General features: G+C 40.2%; 1 protein-coding gene across 1 annotated transcript; it reads left to right on the top strand.

The window, feature by feature from the left end:
* Positions 1–519: 519 nt before the first annotated feature.
* Positions 520–27,672, top strand: LOC111962517 (NLR family CARD domain-containing protein 3-like). The gene is made up of 15 exons (XM_070443103.1): positions 520–978; positions 9,961–10,008; positions 11,708–11,953; positions 16,352–16,402; positions 16,526–18,317; positions 18,552–18,725; positions 18,862–19,035; positions 19,687–19,860; positions 20,344–20,517; positions 20,651–20,818; positions 20,887–21,060; positions 21,195–21,368; positions 21,525–21,698; positions 25,175–25,345; positions 27,026–27,672. Exons 2-15 carry the CDS (start codon positions 9,975–9,977, stop codon positions 27,060–27,062), a joined length of 3,717 nt encoding a protein of 1,238 aa, XP_070299204.1. The 5' UTR covers positions 520–978; positions 9,961–9,974; the 3' UTR covers positions 27,063–27,672.

Here is a 27,672-nt window from a genome sequence, read left to right as displayed (position 1 = left end):
AACCATGTGAGTTGAAAATGGACAAACTAAAGGGTGTGCAATGTGTAGGCCCACGGTGTGGACATTCTGAACCTTGTTTGAAGTCACCAGGTCACATGAACAAGGAGCTATTGAAATTCTACATTTAGAAAAATTAATGTAAAATCATATGAGATGAAAATGGACAAACTAAAGGGTGTCCAATTTGTAGGCCCACTGAGTGAACATTCTGAACCTTGTTTGAAGTTACTAGGTCACATGACCAAGGAGCTATTGAAACTTTACATTTTGAAAAATTAATGTAAAATCTTGTGAGATGAAAATGGACACACTAAAGAGTGTGCAATATAGAAGGGTAGTCAGTGGACATTCTGAACCTTGTTTGAAGTCAGTAGGTCACATGACCAAGGAGCTATTGAAATATGAATGTAAAAAAGGGTTGTACTTTGTTTACGCTCCCTAACTAATTCAAAATGCTGCTCACATTTCCACATGTTTATTAGCTTTGAAAACCGAATTAATGTCCAAATCGTGAAAATAAGACCTGTGCAATGTTGTGCGCAATTTTTCCAACATCATGACACTTATTTGGAGTCTGTGGCTCAAGTGGTTTTAAAGCCCGAATATCCAACTTGAAACTGTCTTTACCTCGGTCTGGTTATCAATATATAGTTTATCGACGACGAGAGCTACTCGTTTCCCTTTTAATCTATTTTCCTTGAAAATTGGATACAGAACGTTACGTCGTTCTGCAATTTCCTTCGGGAACTGATCATACATGACAATATTCGTGCCAGCAAGTCTTTTACCCAGGCTTTTAACCATTATTGTATCTTTAAAGAAAGCAAATTTGGCAACGATTGGGCGTTCATACCTCTGCTCGAAGCGGTGTACACGTTCGAGTTGTATTTTGTCGATTACTTCGCGTTGGATCTGAAGCGCTGTAAGGAGGAACTCACTAACTACAGATTCAGGAACTTCTTCTTTCTCTTGGATACTGTAAGTACCAGATTCGCTCTCATGGATCTAGTCTGTATGTCAAGTCAGGCTTCTCTCAGAACGGTGTTCTCCTTTTTAAGTTCATTAACATCGGTTTCAATCTTATTGACTGTCCCTTTTAGCGTGTTTGTGTATTTCTCCAATGTCGCAGCTTTTTCATCACTCATCTCGAGGCTTGCCTTAAACTCTTTTATATCTTTACTGACTAGTTCAAGTATACCCCGTTTGTCATTTATTGATTTTAACAGATCGGTTTCGACCTTTACTATTCCCAGTGGTGAAAATATTAAATCGTCTGAAGAGTCACGTTTCCGTTTTGAAATAGGTTCCCCTGTCGTACTCTCCGTCATGTTTGGGTGTTGCTTGTTTTCGTAATATTTTTCGATACATTTATCTAGTTTTAAAATTTGTTTTGTGTTGTTATCCAGATTGAAGGTTATCACCCACCAGACTGTGTAGTGCTAATATTTAGTCTAATTTACCGATATTACGTTGTTATCTTGAGGTGCTCTACATAACTACGTTCAGTCCACCATCTTCCTTCTCCCAAAGTAGTAATTTTAAGTACTTTACACCACTGGCTGAAATAAAATGTTCTTAAAAAGTCTCAGTGTAAAATAGTCCCTGTAGTTGGGTAGCCGGTGAAATCAGGGCAAGGTGAAATGCAAGGAGCGGTGTCCGTTAGCAAAATGTAAAATGACATACTGTAATGCTGTGCAGTTCGTGAGGATAGCGTAGCTACCAAATTGTCAGCCAACATAACGTGTAACGTAACTTTTTTGAAAAGTCATTACATTATTACGTTGCTCAACATTTTAACATGTCTTAATTAGTTAAAGTAATTACTTTTTATCGGCTCAGTGGGAGAAGATGGATTTTGGCCTACATTCTGCAAATTTTCTCATCGATGAAACATTTGATCTCAATACAGTTTTCTGTTCCCAAAACGATAATCTGTTACGAACAGAGTGGATACTAACTATATCCATACGATGACCAATAAGCATACTACATACTCCATTTAAGTACGGTTAGTATGAGTATTTGAACACAGCTCATGTCTGAGTCAGTCAGCCAAGTCTCAGTAAAAGCCATAAAACAGGCTCTGTACTCGTGAGGATGATTGACCTTTGCCTGCAACTGGTCTGTTTTATTCCTCAAGGATTGCACTTTCGACAGTTTTATAGAAGGGAAGGGAATGCGGTTAGCCTGCTGCTCACGTTTAATCTGTAATATATTGAGATTCAGAATAATCCACCAAACGAGTGAAAAAAGTATCTCCCTTTTACAAATGATCTCATAAAAACATTTAGCATATATTACACATCTAACTGGACAAAACAGACTCACTTGGGACGTTACTAACTATAAAGTTACAGAAAGTGTAACAAAAACACAAACACCTGCTGCCTGTCACTATCTGGAGACACACTCTAAATGTACAGTGCATTTGGAAAGTATTCAGACCCCTTGACTTTTTCCACATTTAGTTAACTTTACAGTCTTATTTTAAAATAGATTTTTTTTAAATGTTCTCAACAATCTACACACTATACCCCATATTGACAAAGCAAAAACAGAATTTTAGACATTTTTGCAAATGTATTAAAAATAACAAACTGATATCACATTTACATAAGTATTCAGACCCTTTACTCTTTACTTTGTTGAAGCACCTTTGGCAGCGATTACAGTCTTCTTGGGTATGACGCTACAAGCTTGGCACACCTGTATTTGGGGAGTTTCTATGGGGCCAGATAGCTACCAAAAGGTTGAATGTACGTATCATTAGGATCGTAAGAAAAGTCTAATTTAATCTCTGAACATACAAACACCATGTTACAATTACGGACTAACATTTTAGGCTTGAACAAATCTTGTTGCAATTCTGACGTACAATGATACCTTTCAGAGATTTGGCAGCTACATCTCACCAACAAAAAAAAACGTACACCAAACGGCCTGTGAGGAGTGCTATGTGAACAAGCCTAACACAGTATAAAAAAAGTCAGGGAAACCGGAAAGAGGTATCCTGCACGTTTTCAAGTTAAAAGTCTCCATTCTCTATTACTCCTCAGTTGAGTTTACTTCACATTTAGGTAGCTAATGTAATGGATTTGTTTGCCAGCGTAAGTCTAGATAGCACTAGCTGTATTATGCCTACAACAGTGAAGTTTCAGTCCACTAGGTGTATCTCTACAGCATGGGCATACATGTGTTATGAATTTTATGTATAATGACTAAATGATGTATACATTTTAAAGTAATGATAGGACTATATCTAACATAATTCTACCCTGTCTCTGTATAATGATGAAGAATGTTTGTCCATAAGAAAAGAGGAACTGTTAGCAGGCAAGGAACTGTGGCAGACAACTTGTGACCACTGTGAAACTGATAACAGGGAAGGAGGTCTCACCACCCAGAGAGGGGAGAAACTGTTGGGCTTGCAGTAGATTGTGTAACATGTTGCAGGATGTGATAAGCAATGTATGCGTAGGAGAAGACTTGTAAACTATATTGTCATTGTCTGAGAGGAGGAGGGACATTTATGACGAAATGGGAGATATATAAACCAATGTACATGATATGATTGGTAGAGTTCTCGTAAATAAACATTCTGACGGTTGTAGACTGGCCTCTGTCTGTTTCATTTCAACAAGAATCTTACAAATTCTTGGTAGCAGACCGAGTACTTTAATTGAAGTTCAGTTTATGAACACTGTTGTGTGTTATTTAGGCCTAGCCTAAATCATATTTACTTTATTTTTTTGCAGCTCAGGCAGTTATTCTAGAAAAGGTTATTTTGTGTCCTTATAGTATAATTCTCACACAAGTAATTTGTTGAAGGCCCAAGCATATACTTTTTAACATTATTTTTATTTCACCTTTATTTAACCAGGTAGGCCAGTTGAGAACAAGTTCTCATTTGCAACTGCGACCTGGCCAAGATAAGGCAAAGCAGTGCGACACGAACAACAACACATCGTTACACATGGAATAAACAAAACATACAGTCAATAATACAGTAGAAAAAAGTGAGTGCAAATGAGGTAAGATAAGGGAGTTAAGGCAATATATAGGCCATGGTGGCGAAGTAATTACAATATAGCAATTAAACACTGGAATGGTAGATGTGCAGAAGATGAATGTGCAAGTAGAGATACTGGGGTGCAAAGGAGCAAGATAAATAAATAAATACAGTATGGGGATGAGGTAGATACATGGGCTGTTAACAGATGGGCTATGTACAGGTGCAGTGATCTGTGAGCTGCTCTGACAGCTGGTGCTTAAAGCTAGTGAGGGAGATATGAGTCTCCATCTTCAGTGATTTTTGCAGTTTGTTCCAGTCATTGGCAGCAGAGAACTGGAAGGAAAGGCGACCAAAGGAGGAATTGGCTTTGGGGGTGACCAGTGAGATATACCTGCTGGAGCACGTGCTACTAGTGGGTGCTGCTATGGTGACCAGTGAGCTGAGATAAGTTGGGGCTCTACCTAGCAGAGACTTGTCGATAACCTGTAGCCAGTGGGTTTGGTGACGATTTGGGTGAAGGAGAAATGGTGGGGGCTTGGGCGCGTTGCTGTGGAGGGTGCCGGGCAGTTGACCGGGGTAGGGGTAGCCAGGTGGAAAGCATGGCCAGCCGTAGAGAAATGTTTACTGAAATTCTCAACTATAGTGGATTTATCAGTGGTAACAATTGTTTCCTAGCCTCAGAGCAGTGGGCAGCTGGGAGGAGGTGCTCTTATTCTCCATGGACTTTACAGTGTCCCAGAACATTTTTGAGTTTGTACTACAGGATGCAAATTTCTGTTTGAAAAAGCTAACCTTAGGAAAGCTAACTGCCTGTGTATATTTGTTTCTAACTTCCCTGAAAAGTTGCATATCACGGGGGCTATTCGATGCTAATGCAGTACGCCACAGGATGTTTTTGTGCTGGTCAAGGGCAAACGGGTCTGGAGTGAACAAAGCACTATATCTATTCCTAGTTCAATCTTTTTTGAATGGAGCATGCTTATTTAAGATGGTGAGGAAGGCACTTTTTAAAGAATAACCAGGCATCCTCTACTGACGGGATGAGGTCAATGTTTTTCCCGGACGCCCCGGCCAGGTCGATTAGAAAGGCCTGCTCGCAGAAGTGTTTTAGGGAGCGTTTGACAGTGATGAGGGGTGGCCGTCTGATCGCAGACCCATTACGGATACAGGCAATGAGGCAGTGATCGCTGAGATCTTGATTGAAAACAGCAGAGGTGTATTTGGAGGGCAAGTTAGTTAGGATGATATCTATGAGGGTGCCCGTGTTTACGGATTTGTGGTTGTATCTGGTCATTTGTGTGAGACTAAGGGCATCAAGCTTAGATTGTAGGATGGCCAGGGTGTTAAGCATGTCCCAGTTTAGGTCACCTAGTAGAACGAGCTCAGAAGATAGATGGGGGGCAATCAATTCACATATGGTGTCGAGGGCACAGCTGGCGGCAGAGGGTGGTCTATAGCAAGCGGCAACGGTGAGAGACTTGTTTCTGGAAAGGTGAATTTTTAGAAGTAGAAGCTCGAATTGTTTGGGTACAGTCCTGGATAGTAAGACAGAACTCTGCAGGCTATCTTTGCAGTAGATTGCAACACCGCCCCCTTTGGCAGTTCTATCTTGGCGGAAAATGTTATAGTTAGGGATGGAGATTTCAGGGTTTTTGGTGGTTTTCCTAAGCCAGGATTCAGACACGGCTAAGACATCCGGGTTGGCAGAGTGTGCTAAAGCAGTGAGTAAAACAAACTTAGGGAGTAAGCTTCTAATGTTAACATGCATGAAACCAAGGCTACTACGCCATCTACTGGTACAACGTCGTTATTAAATGCCATTCTAAAACGAGCTCTAGACTTATTTTGTAAATGAAACAGGAAACTGCAAAGCAACTAACGTCTGGGCTAGATTGGTGGAGTGCTGCAGAGATTGTTGTCCTTCTGGAAGGTTCTCCCATCTCCACAGAGTAACTCTAGAGCTCTGTCAGAGTGACCATCTGGTTCTTGGTCACCTCCCTGACCAACGCCGTTCTTCCCCGATTGCTCAGTTTGGCCGGGCAGCCAGCTCTATGAAGAGTATTGGTGGTTCAAAACTTCATCCATTTAAGGACGATGGAGGCCACTGTGTTCTCGGGGACCTTCAATGCTGCATACATGTTTTGGTACCCTTCCCCAGATCTGTGCCTCGACACAATCCTGTCTCGGAGCTCCACGACAATCCTGTCTCGGACAATTCCTTCGACCTCATGGCTTGGTTTTTGCTCTGACATGCACTGTCAACTGTGGGACCTTATATAGACAGGTTTGTGCCTTTCCAAATCATGTCCAATCAATTGAATTTACCACAGGTGGACACCAATCAAGTTGTAGGAACATCTCAAGGATGATCAATGGAAGCAGGATGCACCTGAGCTGAATTTCGAGTCTCATTGCAAAGGGTCTGAATACTTCTGTAAAGGTACTTATGTTTTTGTATTTTTTTTATACATTTGCAAAGGTTTCTAAAAGCCTGTTTTCGGTTTGTTATTATGGGGTATTGTGTGTAGTTTGCAGATTATTTTATTTAATAAATTTTACAATAAGCCTGTAATGTAACAAAATGTGGAAAAGGTCAAGGGGTCTGAATACTTTCCGAAGGCAATGTATATTCATACCTGGAGATTATGAAGTTGAATATTTATGAAAATTGTCCTTTATGGCATAAAATAAAATAAAAACAATTATAGACTGAAGTTGTACACTTTTGTGACAGTTTTTGTAACTTCTGGATTGGAAGCACTTTATGGACCCAATGAAATTTGAGAACAAACTGCAAGTCAATCAAAATGCAGAATCATTCACGGTTGTAGCCTGGAGTGGGCCTATGGTATGTCACCAGCTTGCTCTCTCTAGCCCCATTATACCTGGTTCTAATGGTTCTAATATGAGTATTTTGTCCTGATATTTTTAGACCGATGTAGACGATTAAAAGACGCATCTGGACCACCTCCGGATGTAGTCAGAAACGCATTGTTTTACAAGGGTAGACGGATCTAGACAGTGAAACCATTTAAATAATTATTCCGCCCGATAAAATCATCGACAGGCAACGTCATTGACTTATGGCATCAATACGTGTTGCAATATGTAACTTTCTGGGCGACTCGACCAAGTTATAGATCTATGATTCTCATTAAGTGCAAGTCTAAGAAGCGGTAGATCTGTGCGCTATTTATATGTGTCCCGTTCTTAAATGTAGTTTTTACTTAATTTAGTTTCAAAAGGGCGCATGTGCACAAGGTATATACGAGGCTTCTATCAAAACCTCACATTCTTGAATTTTTCACCAGAAACCTGTGTGTGTGTGTGTGTGTGTGTGTGGGCGTGTGGGCGCAGACACTGAACCCAATACCGGCTGCGCGCGTGCGCCATCGTGCATACATTTATTTTGACCCCCCACACCAAACGCGATCACGACACGCAGGTTAAAATATCAAAACAAACTCTGAACCAATTACATTCATTTGGGGACAGGTCGAAAAGGATGAAACATTTACGGCAATTTATCTAGCTAGCTTGCACTTGCAAGCTAATTTGTCCTATTTAGCTATCTTGCTGTTGCTAGCTAATTTGTCCTGGGATATGAATATTGAGTTGTTATTTTACCTGAAATGCCCAAGGTCCTCTACTCCGACAATTAATCCACACAAAAAACGGTCAACCGAATAATTTCTAGTCATCTCTCCACCTTCCAGGCTTTTTCTTCTTTGAATTTAGTGGGGCAAAAAAGTATTTAGTCAGCCACCAATTGTGCAAGTTCTCCCACTTAAAAAGATGAGAGAGGCCTGTAATTTTCATCATAGGTACACTTCAACTATGACAGACAAAATGAGAAAACAAAATCCAGAAAATCACATTGTAGGATTTTTAATGAATCTATTTGCAAATTATGGTGGAAAATAAGTATTTGGTCACCTACAAACAAGCAAGATTTCTGGCTCTCACAACCTTGTAACTTCTTCTTTAAGAGGCTCCTCTGTCCTCCACTCGTTACCTGTATTAATGGCACCTGTTTGAACTTGTTATCAGTATAAAAGACACCTGTCACAAACCTCAAACAGTCACACTCCAAACTCCACTATGGCCAAGACCAAAGAGCGTTCAAAGGACATCAGAAACAAAATTGTAGACCTGCACCAGGCTGGGAAACTGAATCTGCAATAGGTAAGCAGCTTGGTTTGAAGAAATCAACTGTGGGAGCAATTATTAGGAAATGGAAGACATACAAGACACTGATAATCTCCCTCAATCTGGGGCTCCACGCAAGATCTCACCCCGTGGGGTCAAAATGATCACAAGTGAGTGATCACGGTGAGCAAAAAATTCCAGAACCACACGGGGGGACCTAGTGAATGACCTGCAGAGAGCTGGGACCAAAGTAACAAGGCCTACCATTAGTAACACACTACGCCGCCAGGGACTCAAATCCTGCAGTGCCAGACGTGTCCCCCTGCTTAAGCCACTACATGTCCAGGCCCGTCTGAAGTTTGCTAGAGAGCATTTGGATGATCCAGAAGGAGATTGGGAGAATGTCATATGGTCAGATGAAACCAAAATAGAACTTTTTGGTTAAAAACTCAACTCAACGTGTTTGGAGGACAAAGAATGCTGAGTTGCATCCAAAGAACACCATACCTACTGTGAGAATGGGGGTGGAAACATCATGCTTTGGGGCTGTTTTTCTGCAAAGGGACCAGGACGACTGATCCGTGTAAAGGACAGAATGAATGTGGGCCATGTACGTGAGATTTTGATGAAAACCTCCTGCCATCAGCAAGGGCATTGAAGATGAAACGTGGTTGGGTCTTTCAGCCTGACAATGATCCAAACACACCGCCTGGGCAACGAAGGAGTGGCTTCACTAAGAAGCATTTCCAAGGTCCTGGAGTGGCCTAGCCAGTCTCCAGATCTCAACCCATAGAAAAATCTTTGGAGGAGTTGATAGTCCGTGTTGCCCAACAACAGCCCCAAAACATCACTGCTCTAGAGGAGATCTGCATGGAGGAATGGGGCCAAAATACCAGCAACAGTGTGTGAAAACCTGGGAAAGACTTACAGAAAACGTTTGACCTCTGTCATTGCCAACAAAAGGGATATAACAAAGTATTGAGATAAACTTTTGTTATTGACCAAATACTTATTTTCCACCATAATTTGCCAAATAAATTCATTAAAAATCCTACAATGTGATTTTCGGATTTCTTTTCTCATTTTGTCTGTCATAGTTGAAGTGTACCTATGATGAAAAGTACAGGCCTCTCTCATCTTTTTAAGTGGGAGAACTTGCACAATTGGTGGCTGACTAAATACTTTTTTGCCCCACTGTATATGGTGATTGGCATCTAAACTTTCATAGTATTACCACGATGACCTGCAGCACAGTTAGTCTTTCAATCACCCACGTGGGTATAACCAATGAGGAGATGGTACCTGCTTCTATAAACCAATGAGGAATTGGGAGAGGCAGGACTTGCAGCGCGATCTGCGTCACAAATAGAACCGACTTCTATTTTAGCCCTTGGCAACGCAGATGCTCGTTGACGCGCGTGAGCAGTGTGGGTGCAATAATTGAATAACATAGATTTCTAAATTTATTTTGCAACGCTCGCGCACGCGACGCAAACGGTATAGTCAGGGTATGACAGTGAGGTCAAGAGGATAAAAGGAGTGGAGAAGCAGAAAATCTACACATCTGCAGCCATCATCATGGGTGGATACACTAACAGGCAATTTACTGTTCATGGCTTAACAGTTTAACTTTTCAGGAGATATCCATAGACCAACATGATAAAGCTTTCAAATCTCACTTCCAGTTAATGTAAGGAAATAGCCTAATTTAACAATGAATGCTTTTGGCCAGTTTCCTATGTTTACACAATGTAAAAGTCTCTCTTTTTCTCTGTCATTCTCTCTCAAACTGTCCCCAGGTTTAACTACTAGCATGGCTGAGTCTGCAGCCATGAGTTCAGATGATGGTACGTGACATTTTATCTTTGTGATCAACTTTCAGTTCACAAATGGCACTGAACTATTTTCATATGGCAAAGGATAGAATAACATTGGTCATAGTATGGTATGGGCATATCACATTTTTCCAAGAATGATATAGGAAGAGGTGAAGTGAGAGGATTTACCAAGTTTAAAGTCTGTCTATGTGAGATAAGCCCTTTTTTGCATGGAGGTCTACGAGAGAGTCGAATTACGTGAGGCTTATTTGATCTAATAAAGATTTCGTAATGTTTAGGGCAGGGATGGGCAACTGGCGGCCCACGGGCCACCCTTTTGAAGGCATATTTATTTTATTTATTTTTGTAGGAACTCAGTGGGGGTCCCAACTTACTGTTGCAAGTTAGAATAGTTGTAGTAATTTCGAAATTTGGTTGTGCATCAGCAGATTTTCCTTTGTTAGAGTGATAGTCACTAAACATTTTTGATTGGTAAATTAGTCTAGGGGTTAGCTATGATGGGTTTGGATTTCTGAGCTTGAACTATTATTAATCATTAGTTATATTATTAATAATGACTTATAATAGAGACATGAGGGGTGCCATAATGAAGTTTGGGAGGGGCTGAGTGCAGGGAAAACGGTCACATGAGGCAGTACTGATAAATGGAGGAACCTTTTATTGCCCATATCACTTAGCTCCCTGCCTAGCAATAATGATGCAATGTTTAGCGATAAGAAGGAGACTCCACCGAAAGTGGGGTATGAATACTACCACGGGTGGAACTATGTCCCTGTCGATACAGCTGTTCGACCCTCTGGGAAGAATAAACTTGGTTTAAGCTTTCACAGTGTCCGTCGAGTTCTTACTATAATAATTAGAACGTAACAGTTATCAAAATGTAGTAATCATGGTCGGATTACCTGACGGGGGGCCTCAATTGATTTTGTTAGTCTCACTCTAATATAGATCATCTTTGGTATAGGGGAATCACAGATTGGTCAAAACCAGAAAAACCTGTCACTTCCACTAGGGGGCTTACTCTCTTTACTATATAAAGAGAGTGTCCAGTGGCAAGGCAGAGGGAGAAGATGCCGCAAGATGAAACTAGGGCGACGTTCTGCTTATTTTCTCATACTCAGTATTCTGTTCCCAAAACTAGAATGTGTTACCAACAGAGTACACTGAGTTTTGTAGACTTGTCTCATTGCCAAACTTTCAAATAATTGTTGTTTAGAAAGAGTGCATGGGCAATGTCAAGTTATTACACACCAGCACTTCAGAAAGTTGGCATTCAGTAGGATTAATATGCAAATACATGCTAAAATGCGCCAATAGGATATTGCTAGCTCATGCATGGCTCTGCCCACCTTTTTTACTTGTTTTGCCCACAATGTGACAGTGATTCCCATAGTAAAAAGCCCATATGAACTACCTTGCATTAGAATCTTTGGTACATGTATGGTAAATACAGTTATATGCTATCATGTTTTGTACAAAATCAAAGCGCTGATTGTTCTTAAAGATTAACATTGCAATAACCTGGCAAGAATGATGCCACAGTACTATCACAGAGACATTGACAGATGTTTGTAAAGTCATATTTGTTAAATGTGACATTCAAATCTTCAAAGCTTTCCTCCTAGTCCTGCCCACTTAGGAGCAGATTCACAGAGAGCACGTCTGTAAGATTGGCTTGTCAACTTTGCCTTTCTAACATCACACCCAGATGCCCAGTTTGTGGATCGGCACATGGCTGACCTCATAAAGAGGGTTACTATAGTAATGCCCATAGCAGATAACCTACTACAGAGGGGCATGATACATGAGGAGATGTACTCGAATATCCGTGCTGCCAGCACCAGCCAGCAACAGATGCGACTGCTGTATGAGGCCCTGAAAGGAGGGGTAAAGGTGAAATCAGCCTTTTACAGGGTTCTACTGGAACAACAACCTCATCTAGTCCAAGATCTAGGTAAGATCATCTCTCTCCCTATTTGGCTGCATTTACACAGACAGCCCAATTCTAAACTTGTTTTCACTTATTGGTCTTTTGACCAATCAGATTAGCTCTGAAAAATATCTTATGTGATTGGTCAAAAGACTGACTAGTGGAATAAATATCAGAAGTGGGCTACCTGTGTAAACGCAGCCTTTGTGCTGCAGAAACAACGTATAAAGTTGGGATGTCTTGGCTTTCTACACATTTGCTATTTTTCACTGTCCCATAAGTTAAACCAAAGCCAGTACCACAATCACAGCTCAGCCCTGATGCAATGTCATTGCTGCTGTTTAGGATAAATGGTTACCATATGCAAGGATCAGTTGATTATGCATCAATAAAAATAAAATACAAAATTATTTAACCTTTATTTAACCAGGAAGGGCTCATTGAGATTTAAAATCTATTTTTCAAGAGCGTCCTGGCCAAGATAGGCAGCACCAAGTCATTACAAAAATTACAGACAGACAACATGAAAAACTACAAGTAATCTAGTAAAAACCATTGAATTCACAAGAGTATAACAATATCAAAAACAGAAAATTAAAAACATTGACAGGTCAGGGAATCAGCCTCAAAATCCTTCATCAGTGATTTAAAAACACCAATCGGGACAAGTTCTTCCAGTTTAAAATTATTTTGTAAGCTGTTCCGAGACGATGGCGCAGAGTACATAAAAGCCCTTTTACCAAATTCAGTTCGGATATTTGGAACAGTTAGCAGGATAAAGTCTAGCGAACGAAGAGAGTACCCACCACATTTCTGAACAATAAAAATGCCCAAATAAAAAGGTAGTAAACCCAAAATGGCTTTGTAAATAAAAGTATACCAGTGACTGAGCCTACGAGTGACTAAAGAAGGCCAGCCAACCCTGGTATACAAAGTGCAGTGGTGCGTAAGGGTTTTGCAGTTTAAAATAAATCTCAAAGTGCCATGGTAAAGGGTGTCAATTGATCTCAAACACTGAGCGGAAGCATTCATATATAAAATATCCCCATAGTCTAGTAAAGGCATAAATGTAGCTGGTACTAGCCTCCTTCTGGCTTCAAAAGAAAAACAGGCCTTATTCCTAAAATAAAAACCCAATTTCAGCTTCAATTTTTTTGTAAGTTGTTGAATATGCAATTTAAAAGAGAGGCCGTCATCAATTAGAATTCCAAGATATTTATATGAGGTTACAACCTCAATCTCCTTACCCTGACAGGTAGTAATAGGTGAAAGGTTCAGAGGTCTATTTCTTGCATTAGAAAACACCATTAGTTTAGTTTTGTCAGTATTAAGGATAAGCTTCAATTGACACAAGGTATGTTGAACAGTATAAAAAGCAGTTTGCAAGTTCTGGAAAGCTTTTGTAAGAGATGAGGCACAACAGTAAATAACAGTATCATCAGCATAAAAATGAAGTTGTGCATTTTGGACATTTTTGTCTAAATCATTTATATAAATAGTGAATAAGAGAGGACCAAGTACAGAGCCTTGGGGCACACCATTCAGGACAGACAATTTAACAGACATAAGCCCATCAAATTGAGTGCACTGAGTTCTATCAGACAGATAGTTAGTAAACCATGCAACTGCATGCTCCGAAAGACCTACACTCAACAATCTCTGCCTTAGTATAGCATGATCAACTGTATCAAAAGCCTTAGAGAGATCAATAAAAAGTGAGACYCAGTGCTGTTTTTTGTCAAGGGCTTCAGTGATATCATTTAAAACCATGGCTGCTGTAATTGTGCTATGCTTCTTCCTGAAGCCCGATTGGTACATAGATAAAATAGAGTTAGTAAATAAAAACTCTTTTAGCTGTTCACTTACAAGGGTTTCAAGTATTTTCACCAGGGGTGACAGCTTTGAGATTGGCCTATAATTATTTAAAATAGTTGGATCTCCCCCTTTTAAAAGTGGTAGGACAAATGCTGATTTCCAGATATTTGGAATTTCATTACATTCCAGGGTTAGATTGAACAGATATGTAAGTGGTTCAGCTATGAAATCAGCTGCCAGATTTAAAAAGCAGATCCCAAAAATCAGGACCTGCAGGCTTTCTTGATCTAAGGATTTCAGGGCTGTTATGTACCACCTGCACTGAGAATGGCAAAAAAGCAAAAGTTTGACCAGGCTCTCACTGGTTCATCCACACAGGGTTGTACAGAGACAGAGGACACTGTTCATCCACACAGGGTTGTACAGAGACAGAGGACACTGAATCAAACAGCCTACCAGATGATACAAAGGTGCTCATTAACAATTCAGCATTTCAGTTTTGTCATATACAGCAAGAGAGTCCTTCAAAACATGACGGTAATTCATTAACATTACTATTACCAGACATAGACTAATAGCATCCAAAAACTTTCTAGGGTTCATTCAGTTATCAGTGGTAACAGACATAAAAATATTCAGACTTGGCCTTCCTGAGAAGAAAAGAACACTTGTTCTTAACTGCCTAAAAATAAGCCAATCAGCATCAGAACAAGATTTCCTTGTCTTAGCCCAGGCTAGATTACGGTCGTGAATAATACAGACAGCTCAGAAGAAAACCATGGATTATCCGCGCTTTAACCCTGAACCTGCGGAATGGGCATGTTTGTTTACATTTGGAAAAAACATAATGAAAGAATATCCAGGCAGTTCACATCAGGGATGAGCTCAATCTTGCTCCAGTCAAAATAAAACAAATCATGAAAAAAGCCTGCTCATTAAAACACTTCAAATTTCTCTTACGAAAAAACGTGGATTTGTCTTTGGAACCTTAGTATTTCTAACAGCAACCAACAGCACAATGGTCACTTAAATCATTACAAAAAAAACAACCGCAGAATATTTATGTGGAACATTTGTCAATATCAAATCAATCAGGGTAGATTTATCTGGGCATTTTAAGATTTGGGCGAGTGGGTGTGTTAATCAACTGGGTAAGATTCATAGAATTACAAAACATTTTTAAATCATCAGACACCGGCTTTAACCAACACCATGAGATCACCAATCAAGATAATTTCACTGTAAAGAAGTTTAGACATAAAGGTGCGTCAAAGAAGAAAATGCATCACCGAGAGCAGAGGGGTCTATAACAGCCAATCACAGTTATAGAGAGACCTTTGAACCTCAATATTCAAAGCAAGAAATTCCAACTGTTTACAAATAGTTTCAGACTTTGCCACACTTACATGGAATTTAGATTTTACATATATAGCCACACCCCCACCTTTCTTAACCCGATCAGTGCGATAAACATGTAACCACTTATACAAATATCCTTATCAAAAATAGACTTGGCTGAGCCAGGTTTCAAGAAAACACAATTACATCAGCATCAGTTGATTTAGCCCAAATCCTAACCCCATAAATTTTTGACAACAGGCTGCGTACATTTAAATGAAAAATACCAAAACCAGATCTTGATTTAAAATCAGAGGGGGTTTGGAGACATTGCATATCAGGGCCAGGGTTAGGTTGCACGTTACCTGATATCAACAACAGAAGAATAACTAGGCACCTCTGTTTAATAACCTTGCACGGCTTCTCTTTTTTAAGAGACCTACTGCAAGCGAATTCTACAAGTGAGTTTCCAGACAATACAAAACAGTAATTTAAAACCATTAGACTTTGGTAGTGACACACATTCGTACTGTTCACATCATGCCACAAATGCATCGGCACTTGGACGAGTGGACCGAGTAAAAAAGAGCGAGTTCCTGCAGACAAAATGTCTAATGGACGGGAGAGCACATTGTCAGATGTACTCACCCTGCGACAATGTTCGTTTTCTCCAGAGTTCAGTAAAGTCAGTGCACAAAGCAATACCACGTAAATTGTCATTTTCTCTGACAAAAAAATAAGAGGCCAACGAAGGTAAGGGGAGAGAGGGAGTGTATGTGAGTCAATGTGAGTGTTTGCGCGTGTGAGTAGATTGGGTGTTGAGGGCGATAGAGAGAATGGGTTGAGTTGCCACTGACAGCCAGGCGAAGAGCAAAAAGGAGCAGCTTGGACAAGACACTCCGCGGACGAAGGAGGAACTCAGGCCAGCCAGAGATAGGGTTACTTTGGTAAACTTCAAGTAATGAAGTGCCGAGTTGAGGAGGACCTGTGATCTTTACACCAGCAAAAATACAATTGTTTGCACTACACAACAACGAAGTTACGCAACCATAAATAGATAGATTATTAGTAGGTTAAAATGTACTAGTCACAGACAAACGACTTGACATGCTGCCATCTTGGAACGCTGCACATATAATGTTAAATAAAAACGCTACAGGGAATGGTAAACTATAGTATGCTGAGTCTCTCTACATCCACACCAACACACAAATGCACTGATAAAAAGGCATTGGTTGCTATTAATGTTCTGTTGCTCTATCATCCCAGGTCAACCCTCTGCAGTCCATGCCAGCACAACTCTGAATTCTAAAGACAAAGGTAAATTATGGGAAATATTGGCTGTGCAATCATCAACACTTGACTGACTTCCTACGAGATAAAATCCTGTCCTGTGTTAAAAAAACAGAAGAATATTTAGCATTATTCACCAATATTTTTCAGATAAGAATATTGAAGGGTGCCAAACAGAACTGAAATCTTACCTGAAGAAAACATTTGAAAGAATTTTTCCTGGAATAGCTATACAAGGACGTCCTACACTCCTAAACAAGATCTACACAGAGCTCTACATCACAGAGGGTGGAAGTGGAGAGGTCAACAAAGAACATGAGGTGATGCAAATTGAGGCGGTATTAAGGAGACCAGCGACACAAGAGATGGCAATCAAATGCAACGACATCTTTAAGCCGTTAACTGGACAGGACATGACTATCAGAACTGTGCTCACAAAGGGAGTCGCTGGCATTGGAAAGACGGTCTCAGTGCAGAAATTCATTCTGGACTGGGTTAATGAAGAAGCCAATCAGGATATACAGTTCATATTTCCAATTCCTTTTCGGGAGCTGAATTTGATGAAGGAAAAGACACTTAGTTTGATTGAGCTACTTCATGAATTCTTTGTTGAAATCAAAGAATCTGGACTTTCCAACTTGAAAAACATCAAAGTGTTGTTTATCTTTGATGGGTTGGATGAGTGTCAACTTCCTCTGAGTTTCAAGACAAATGTGATCTGCCGTGATGTCACAAAGTCAACCACAGTGGATGCACTGCTGACAAACCTCATTAAGAGGAAACTGCTTCCTTCTGCGCTTCTCTGGATAACTTCCCGACCAGCAGCATCCAATCGGATCCCACCTGAGTGTGTTGACCAAGTGACGGAGGTGCGAGGGTTTAGGGATGAACAGAAGGAGAAATACTTCAAGAAGACAGTCAGTAATGATAAACTGGCAGAAAAAATCTTCACACATGTACAGTCATCAAGGAGCCTCCACATCATGTGCCACATACCAGTGTTCTGTTGGATTTCAGCCACTGTTCTAGAGAGACTGTTGAGTAAAGCAGTAACTGGAGACTTGCCCAAGAATCTGACACAAATGTTCTTACAGTTTCTGATCTTTCAGATAAGACAGACAACGCAGAAGTATCACGAAGACTCTGACACAGACCTCCACTGGGATAAAGAGACTATCATGAAACTTGGAAAACTGGCTTTTGAAGAGCTTGAAAAAAGCAACCTGATCTTCTATGAGAAAGATCTGAAAAAGTTTGGCATTGATGTCAGAGAAGCTTCTTTGTGCTCAGGGGTGTTCACACAGATCTTAAGAGAAGAGTGTGCGTACCAGGAGGTGGTCTACAGCTTTGTTCATCTGAGCCTTCAGGAGTTCATTGCTGCTTTGTATGTGTTTCTCTCATTTGAAAACAACAATGAAGATGTTATAACACCACAACAACCATCCAACTCGACTGGAATCGTCTTGTATGAAGAATATCTTCCAGACAACATCTACAAGAGTGCAGTGGATAAGGCCTTAAAGAGTGAGAGTGGACACCTGGACCTGTTCCTCCGCTTCCTTCTCGGCCTTTCACTGGAGTCCAACCAGACATTCTTTCGAGGCCTACTGACACAGACAGGAGGGAGCTCACAGAGCAACAAGGGCACAGTCGACTTCATTAAGGACAGGATCAGGAAAAATCCCTCTCCAGAGAGGTGCATTAACCTGTTTCACTGTCTGAATGAGTTGAACGACCATTCTCTGGTGGAGGAAATCCAAATCTACTTGAAGTCAGGAGGTGATTCGAAGATCGAACTCTCATATTCTCATTGGTCCGCTATGGCCTTTGTTATGCTGTCCTCAGGCGAGGAGCTGGATGTGTTTGATCTGAAGAAATTTGTCAGATCAGATGAAGGTGTTCTGAGGCTCATGCCAGTGATCAAAGCCTCTAAAACAATTCTGTAAGCTCTCTCTCGTGTGTGTGTGTGTGTGTGTGTGTGTGTGTGTGTGTGTGTGTGTGTGTGTGTGTGGTGTGTGTGTGTGTGTGTGTGTGTGTGTGTGTGTGTGTGTGTGTGTGTGTGTGTGTGTGTGTGTGTCAGATTCAAAACATACAAATTTGTGCTGGTCTACAGACCAAAGTTTTTAAGAAACATTGGACTAAATCACTTTGAGCAGATGTTTCTTATTTCACCAAGGTTGAATTCTTGCAATATCACTTGGAGAAATTGTGAGAACCTGGCCTTAGCTTTCAGCTCAAGTACTTCAAGTATGAGAAATCTGGATCTGAGTCACAATGGCCTTACTGATACAGGGGTGGAGCTGCTCTGTCTTGGACTAGGGAATACAATCTGTAAATTGGAAACACTGAAGTGAGTATTATAACTATTACATGATATTATTGTGATAAAGATAACACATCTATCTCCAATCTATTATTTATTGTGAAACTTCTCAGTTGTGGTTTTGTATCCTGAAAGAGTGAAACCCTTTCTTACTTCTCTGCAGGCTGTCAGGCTGTAAAGTACAAGAGGAAGGCTGTGCTTCTCTGGCTTCAGCTCTGATGTCAAACCCTGCACACCTGAAAGAGCTGGATCTGAGCTACAATAACCCAGGAGATTCAGGAGTGAAGCAGCTCTCTGCTGCACTAGAGGTTCTACACTGTAAACTGGAGACACTAAGGTGAGTATCTCTCCACTCAACATGGTTATGTTGTTAACTCTGGTATTTGACTAAATATACAGCAATCACATTCTTTTTTAGTCTGGTTAATTGCAGCTTAACTGGAACATGTTGTGAAGCCCTGGCCTCAGCTCTGCGCTCAAACTCCTCAAGTCTGAGAGAGTTGGATCTGAGTAAGAATGACCTGCACAATATGGGGCTGGAGCTGCTCTCTGCTGGACTGAGAAGCATAAATTGTAAACTAGAAACCCTGAGGTGATGATTGACATAATTTTTTTAAGCTGCAATATGAACTTCATTGTGGAAGATGTGTTGTGTAAAACTGAAAGATTGAAACTATTTTCTACTTATCTGCAGGCTGTTAGACTGTCAAATCACAGAGCAGGACTTTTCTTTTCTGGGTTCAGCTTTGGGCTCAAACCCCTCACACCTGAGGGAACTGGACTTGAGCTACAATCATAACCTACAGGATTCAGGAGTGGCCTATCTTTCCGCTGCACTGGAGAATCTGCTTTGTAAACTGGAGACACTGAGGAAAGTGTTGATGGAGACGCCCTCTGGGTTTCAGATAGTTGAGATACTGATGGTTGACACTCAATAAACTGTACAGGTTCAGCTGAAACAGAAAACATATCCCTCTCTTATCTGCAGGCTTGTAACCTGTGGAGTCACAGAGGAAGGCTTTTCTTCCCTAGCCTGTGCTCTGAAGTCCAACCCATCACACCTGAAACAACTGGACCTGAGCAACAATAAAGCAGGAGATGCAGGAGCAATACTGCTGTCTGCTGCACTGGAGCATCCAGGTTGTGAGCTATTGAAATTAAGGTCCGTTTTTTTGTAACAATGTGTAACTAAACAGAGAAGGGATTTTTGAATTTGAGCAAAAGTTACTGTTCCAGCTGGTATCAATATGGAGTGAAGGCCTCTTCCCTTCATTTGATCAGGCTGTCATTCTGTAGTGTCATGGAGGACGATTGCTGTTCCCTACAGATGTAGGATCTTAATGACTCTTTTGTTGCTAAGAATTTTGCAGGAAATGCAAATTTGTAGTATATTTGAGTTGTAAAAGTTTTTCACTAACGAGAAATGTATAACCCCCTACAAAAATGCCCACTAATTATAATCCACATAATAATCCACATTTCCCGTTGCTGCAGGATTATGCTCCTGCTGTAGCAAACTGGCTCAAATTAAGATTCTACATCTGTAGCTTCAGCTCGTCTTATTTTTTATTTTTTTCACAACCTTTTAATTAAATTTCAGTTCATCCTCAGAAATGGTTGAGTGAATTACTTTCATCCACTGCAGGCTCTGTGATTGTGGTATGACAGAGAAAGGCTGGGCTTTTCTGGCTTCCAATCTGAGGTCAAACCCCTCACACCTGAGAGAGCTGGACCTGAGTAAAAATGTCCTTGGAGACTCAGGAGTGAAGATACTTTCTGCTTTACTGGAGGACCCACACTGTGAACTCAAAACACTGAGGTACAGTTATACAACTTACAACAATACTTCATTCATATAATTGATTATTACATTTGGAAAGAGTCAAACTGAACGTCTGTGGCTCTTAACTATATGTTTTAGTTATAATATTTTATTGTCTTTCTCTCTGCAGGCTTGAAAACTGTTCAGGGGAATGCTTTGTTTCTCTGGCTTCAGCCCTGAAATCAAACCCCTCTCACCTAAGAGAGCTGGACCTGACCGGAAATAACGTAGGAGACTCAGGAGTGAAGCTGCTCTCTGCTGGATTGGAGGATCCATGCTGTAAACTGGAGAAACTGAGGTGAGTTTTATAATTACTGTGGTTAAAAGGAAATTGTGTTTCTCATGATCTGTTGACATTTTTACCAGCCTGATTTGTTGTGGACTGAGTTGGGAATGCTGTGAGACACTGGCAGCAGCTCTCAGCTCAACCTCCTCAAGTCTGAGAGAGCTGAACCTGAGTCGCAATAATCTGGAGAATTTGGGAGTAAAGAGGCTGTCTACAGGATTGGGCAATCCACATTGTAAACTGATGATCCTGAGGTATTGAAATGGAATGTAACTACTTTGACCGATTTTAAAGTCACCAATTATTGTCTTATTTTTTAAGGTTATTTTTATAGAATTTCTGTTCATCCTTTAGAAATGGTTGAGTGAATTACTTTCATCCTCTGCAGGCTTAGTGACTGTGGTATGGCGGAGGAAGGCTGTGCTTCTCTTGCCACCGCTCTAAGGTCAAATCCCTCTCACCTGAGAGAGCTGGACCTGAGTTTAAATTCCCCAGGAGATTTTGGAATGAATCTGCTCTTTGCTATGCTGGAAGTTCCCTGTTGTAAACTAGATATTTTGAGGTGATTATGACAAGCTTTTATGCCATTACAATCACAACTATTATTGTGGGTTTGATTTAGTTAAGCTTAACAGGCATGGTTCTAGATGTATTATAAGAAGGCATTCTTGTCGTTCTTTGCATCCTAAGTTCAAAGGTTTTTTGTTTGTCTCCCCAGCCTGGATAACTGCAAACTCACCTATAATTGCTGTGCGGCTCTGGCCACTGCTCTCAGCTCAAACTTCTGTAGTCTGAGAAACCTCAACCTGAGTAACAATAACCTACTTGATCCAGGAGTACAGCTGCTCTCTGCTGGACTGGAGAAACCACAGTGCAAACTGGAGAAGCTGGAGTACGTTCACATGGCTTAGCCCTAGTCAATGTAGATGATTGATATTCAAGGTTTTTTACATGATGTATATATTGAATGGAATATAATTGAATTAATCGCTGATGTTTTCTTACTTCCACAACGCATTCCAGGATGTATGCAATAGACATGCCCCTTTAAAAAAATGCAGGATTAAGGGCAGAGAGAACCCTTGGTATACTGATGAACTTACTAAAATCATAAGGGAACGAAATGCTATGTGGGCTAAAGCAAGAGGGTCTGGTTCGGCAGATGATTGGATGGCTTTTAAATGTCTTCGAAATATGGGTGTGGCTAAAACTGAAAGCAGACCACTACCTTATATCTACTTTGGATAATTTAAAGATACACAGCTGCCCAAACAATTGTTGGTAGACACACAGATTGTAACTGAGAGAACCTCTATTCTGAAAGCCTTAAATCAGCATTTTCTAGATGCAGGCAGTTTATTTGAAAAAGTTAACGGTATAAATGAGCCCCCTGTGAATTTACCTCACAACCCTATGCACTCCTTCATCAGGTTCTCTTTCTCATTCAGCTCTGTTTCAGAAGTGTGTAAAGCCCTGAAAGAAATTGATAGAAGGAAATCCCCTGGCCCTGATGATCTAGACCCCCGCCTCCTACACCTAGTTGCTGACATAACTTCTCTCCCCATAACATGTATTTTTAACCTCACTCTTGATGTTATGGAAATCTGCTTTTGTACTGCCTCTCCTGAAAGGTGATTCTTCGCTACTTGACAACTATCGACCCATATAAAATTGTCTGTACTGTCAAAGGTATTGGAGTCCCTAGTTAGTAGTCAGCTGAAGGCCTACCGCCAAGAAAACAACATCTTAAATGGAATGCAATCAGGTTTTAGGTCTGGTCACAGTACTGTTTCAGCAACATTGAAGCTTTTAAATGACATCCACTGTGCTCTTGACAAGAAGTTACATAGTGTGTCTGTCTTTATTGATTTGTCGAAGTCATTTGACACCGTGGACCATGCTGTGTTGGTGCAAAGGTTAAAATGTGGAATTACTGGTCATGCTCTAGATAGGTAATTTATAAACCAATCAAATCGTACACAATGTGTAATGGCGGGTGGTTGTAAATCTGAGTCCATAGAGTTGTGCTCAGGTGTTCCACAAGGTTCTATTTTGGGCCCACTGTTGTTCATTTTTGGGGCGGCAGTGTTTAGAGCGTTGGGCCAGTAACCGAAAAGTTGCTGGATCGAATCCCTGAGCTGACAAGGTAAAAATCTGTTGTTCTGCCCCTGAACAAGGCAGTTAACCTACTGTTCCCCGTTAAGACATCATTGTAAATAAGAATTTGTTCTTAACTGACTTGCCTAATTAAATAAAGGTTACATATCAACATCATTGGGGATCATATTAAAACAGCAGATGTTAATTTTTATGCAGATGATACTGTTTATTCAAGTGGTAGTAGTTTATATTTAGCTTTTGAAAATGCAAAAAGAGCATTTAACACCATACAACAGAATCTGTATGATCTAAAGCTGGTTATGAATTTGGGTAAAACAAAATGCATGGTATTTTCAAATGCTAGGCATGTTACTAACCATGTCATTGCTACAATGGATGGACCTACTATAGAGCAAGTCTAATATTTGGGAGTGTGGGTTGATGACAAGCTGAGCTTCACTGTTCATGTGGAGAACTTGATAAGGAAGCTCAAACTGAGAATAGGTTTTTATTACCGGCATAAGGCTTGTTTTTCTCTGGAGGCCAGGAAGGAGCTGGTACGATGTACATTACTGGCGGTTTTAGATTTTAGTGACTATTTATATATATATATACACTAATGTTCAAAATTGCTGGCAATTAAATGAAAAGATTAAGATCACACACTGGACAGAGGAACTCTGCCTAGAAGGCCAGCATCCTGGAGTCACCTCTTCACTGTTGACGTTGAGGCTGGTGTTTTGCGAGTACTATTTAATGAAGCTGCCAGTTGAGGACTTGTGAGGCATCTGTTTCTCAAACTAGACACTAATGTACTTGTCCTCTTGCTCAGTTGTGCACCGAGGCCTCCCACTCCTCTTTCTATTCGGTTAGAGCCAATTTGTGCTGTTCTGTGAAGGGAGTAGTACACAGCGTTGTACGAGATCTTCAGTTTCTTGGCAATTTCTCACAAGAAATAGCCTTAATTTCTCAGAACAAGAAGAAACTGACTATTTTCAGAAGAAAGTACTTTCTGGCCATTTTGAGCCTGTAATCGAATCCACAAATGCTGATGCTCTAGATACTCAACTAGTCTAAAGTAGGCCAGTTATATTACTTATTTAATCACCACAACAGTTTTCAGATGTGCTAACATAATTGCAAAAGGGTTTTATTATGGTCAATTAGCCTTTTAAAATTATAAACTTGGATTAGCTAACACAAGATGCCATTGGAACACAGGAGTGATGGTTGCTGATAATGGGCCTCTTTACGCCTATGTAGATATTTCATTACAAATCAGCCGTTTCCAGCTACAATAGTCATTTACAACATTAACAATGTCTACACTGTATTTCTGATCAATTTGATGTTATTTTAATTGACACACAAATGGCCTTTCTTTCAAAAACAAGGACATTTCTAAGTGACCCCAAACTTTTGAACGGTAGTGTGTGTGTGTATGTATGTATATATATACACACACACAATATGTATGTATGTATGTATGTATGTATGTATGTATGTATGTATGTATGTATGTATGTATGTATGTATGTATGTATGTATGTATGTATGTATGTATGTATGTATGTAGGCCTCAACAACTTCCCTGAGAGCACTTGACTCAGTATATCATGCTCCCCTCAGGTTCATTACCAATCAAAAACGTCTAACACATCATTGTGATCTCTACAGCGCTGTTGTCTGGTCGTCATTGACCTTGCGTAGGCTTAAACACGGGTATACACTGATTTATAAGGCCATACTGGGTAAAATACCACTTTATCTCTGTTCTTTTTTAATCAGGTCAGTAAATAAATATCAGTTACGGTCCCATTCTCGTTTGCTTTTAACAGTACCAAGACTTTGAACAGGTCATGGTAGAAATAGTTTGTTATTCAGCTCTGTGGTCCTGGAATTCTCTCCTGAACATTTTAAAATGTGATGATCTAGTCACATTGGTGTAGTTTAAACACTTGATCGATGTAAATATCACAGAAGAGTGTAATTGTATTTTGGACAACATTTTTTTTTACATAATATGTAATTGTTGTACTGTATGTGTGTCTATAGTTTTGTTCAATGTTGTTAGTGTATGTAAGTTGTTTTGTCTGGAACTTTGTTCCCCCTGCTGCTGTTGGACCAGGTCTCTCTTGAAAAGAGATTTTATCTCAATGAGAAAAACCTGTATAAATAAAGGTTAAATAAAACAATGTGGGCTTTACACTGAAAGGTTTTATACATGAATGATTGATCTGAAATTAAATAATTTGATTCTTCCTACAGGCTGGCAAACTGTAAGTTCAACAAGGATGGCTGTGTTTCTCTGGCCTCAGCTCTAAGATCTAACCCCTTCCACCTGAGAGAGCTGGATCTGGACCATAACACATATGGGCGTGGAAAAGCCTTCCTCAAAGCACTACAGAAAGATCCACACTGTCAACTAGAGAAACTGGGGTGAGTGTTTGAAAAGCAATTCAATAATTGTGGTATAGTGTCAAGACCACACATTTTGTTCAAGGTATATTTGGATCTGTCGATACTAATAATTGTGAATCATTGATAATGCAGGGTGACTGAAAGCAAATATTGCAGTTTGTTCTCCTACTCATTTTATTCTTTATTTTACATTCTACATTGTAGAATAATAGTGAAGACATCAAAACTATGAAATAACACATGAAATCATGTAGTAACCAAAGAAGTGTTAAACAAGTCAAAATATATTTTAGATTCTTCAAAGTAGCCACCCTTTGCCTTGATGACAGCTTTGCACACTCTTTGCATTCTGTCAACCATCTTCACCTGGAATGCTTTTCCAACAGTCTTGAAGGAGTTCCCACATATTTTGAGCACTTGTTGGCTGCTTTTCTTTAACTCTGCGGTCCAACTCATCCCAAACCATCTCAATTGGGTTGATGTCGGTTTATTGTGGAGGCCAGGTCATCTGATGCAGCACTCCATCATTCTCCTTGGTCAAATAGCCCTTACACAGCCTGGAGGTGTGTTGGGTCATTGTCCTGTTGAAAAACAAATGATAGTCCCACTAAGCGCAAACCAGATGGGATGGCGCATTTCTGCAGAATGCTGTGGTAGCCATGCTGGTTAAGTGTGCCTTGAATTCTAAATAAATCACAGACAGTGTCATCTGAAGAAAAAAGCACCCCCACACATCACACCTCCTCCATGCTTCACGGCGGGAACCACACATGTGGAGACCCTCTGTTCACCTGCTCTGCGTCTCACAAAGACACGGTGGTTGGAACCAAAAATCTACAATTTTGACTCATCAGACCAAAGGACAGATTTCCACCGGTCTAATGTCCATTGCTTGTGTTTCTTGGCCACAAGCAAGTGGTGTCCTTTAGTAGTTGTTTCTTTGCAGTAATTCGACCATGAAGGCCTGATTCACGCAGTCTCCTCTGAGCAGTTGATGTTGAGATGTCCGTTTCTTGATCTATGTGAAACATTTATTTTGGCTGCAATTTCTGGGGCTGGTAACTCTAATGAACTTATCCTTGCAGCAGAGGTAACTCTGGGTCTTCCTTTCCTGTGGCGGTCCTCATGAGAGCCAGTTTCATCATAGCTCTTGATGGTTTTTGCGATTGCTCTTGAAGAAACTTGAAAAGTTCTTGAAATTTTCCAAATTGACTGACCTTCATGTCTTAAAGTAACGATGTACTGTCATTTCTCTTTGCTTATTTGAGCAGTTCTTGCCATAATATGGACTTGGTCTTTTACCAAATAGGGCTATTTTCTGTACACCCCTACCTTGTCACAACACAACTGATTGGCTCAAACGCATTTAGAAGGAAAGAAATTCCACAAATGATCTGTTAATTGAAATGCATTCAAGTTGACTACCTCATGAAGCTGGTTGAGAGAATGCCAAGAGTGTGCAAAGCTGTCATTAAGGCAAAGGGTGGCTACTTTGAAGAATCTCAAATATATAAAATATACTTTTTTAGTTACTACAAGATTCCATATGTGTTATTTCATTGTTTTGATGTCTTCACTATTATTCTACAATGTAGAAAACAGAAAAATAAAGAAAACACCTTGAATGAGTAGGTGTCCAAACTTTTGACTGGGACTGTATGTATAACTCATTATTATTCTTCTGCAAAATCCTTTCAGATTGTTCACACGCTTGGAAGTAAGAGTCCGCATTTAGCTAAAATAATCTTGTTCCTGAACCACTGCACTGAAAACATGTGATGTGTAGACCAAAATTGAAACATCAGATGCAGCGAAACATGAAAGTTATTACAAAAAAAGTGTGTTAAAGTTTTTTTTGTATTATTCTTTATCATTCTTAAAGGAATGAAACTCATGAAACATCTGTCAATTTGGTGATCGTCTATGTTCTGAGTTTGTAGTGGAAAATTGTATATGCTCTCTGTGTTCTTTCTCAAGGTTTACATGTTCTGTAAACTGTCTGCCAATGAGTTGTTGTTTTCTGTTATCAAGTTGAAATGTGATTGTGGTTTAGTCACAGGGTGGGGGGGCGACAGAAGAAGAGGAGCTAGATTTGGCTAGATCTTGAGCTATTAGCTCAACGCCCAGGAAAGGGCTTAGACAGGACAAAGACCTCTCTCCTCCACCTTGAGACTCTTCCTGAATGGATAATATGTTTCTCCTTGGTCATGTTTGTGCAGCAGCGTATAAAGGAGAAATGAAGGGACTGACCCGTGAGAGATTATGACAGTATTGTACCCTGCGCATTAAGTTTGTTGTAATCTCTCCAGCATGCTGTTAATAAAGAATGATTCATTTAAGATTGA

This window comes from Salvelinus sp. IW2-2015, linkage group LG4q.1:29 (assembly GCF_002910315.2).
Source record: "Salvelinus sp. IW2-2015 linkage group LG4q.1:29, ASM291031v2, whole genome shotgun sequence".
In the NCBI taxonomy this organism is placed as follows: Eukaryota; Metazoa; Chordata; class Actinopteri; order Salmoniformes; family Salmonidae; genus Salvelinus; species Salvelinus sp. IW2-2015.
Note: the sequence above shows the minus strand (reverse complement) of the source record. Positions and strands in the feature narration are given on the sequence as shown.

Bases quoted from the DNA above. Each gene is read 5' to 3' on its own strand.
- LOC111962517 (XM_070443103.1), top strand. From the start codon at position 9,975: ATGGCTGAGTCTGCAGCCATGAGTTCAGATGATG. The intron at 18,726-18,861 runs GTGAGTATTATA...ACTTCTCTGCAG, and splicing joins TGTAAATTGGAAACACTGAA to GCTGTCAGGCTGTAAAGTAC. The intron at 20,819-20,886 runs GTGAGTTTTATA...CATTTTTACCAG, and splicing joins TGTAAACTGGAGAAACTGAG to CCTGATTTGTTGTGGACTGA.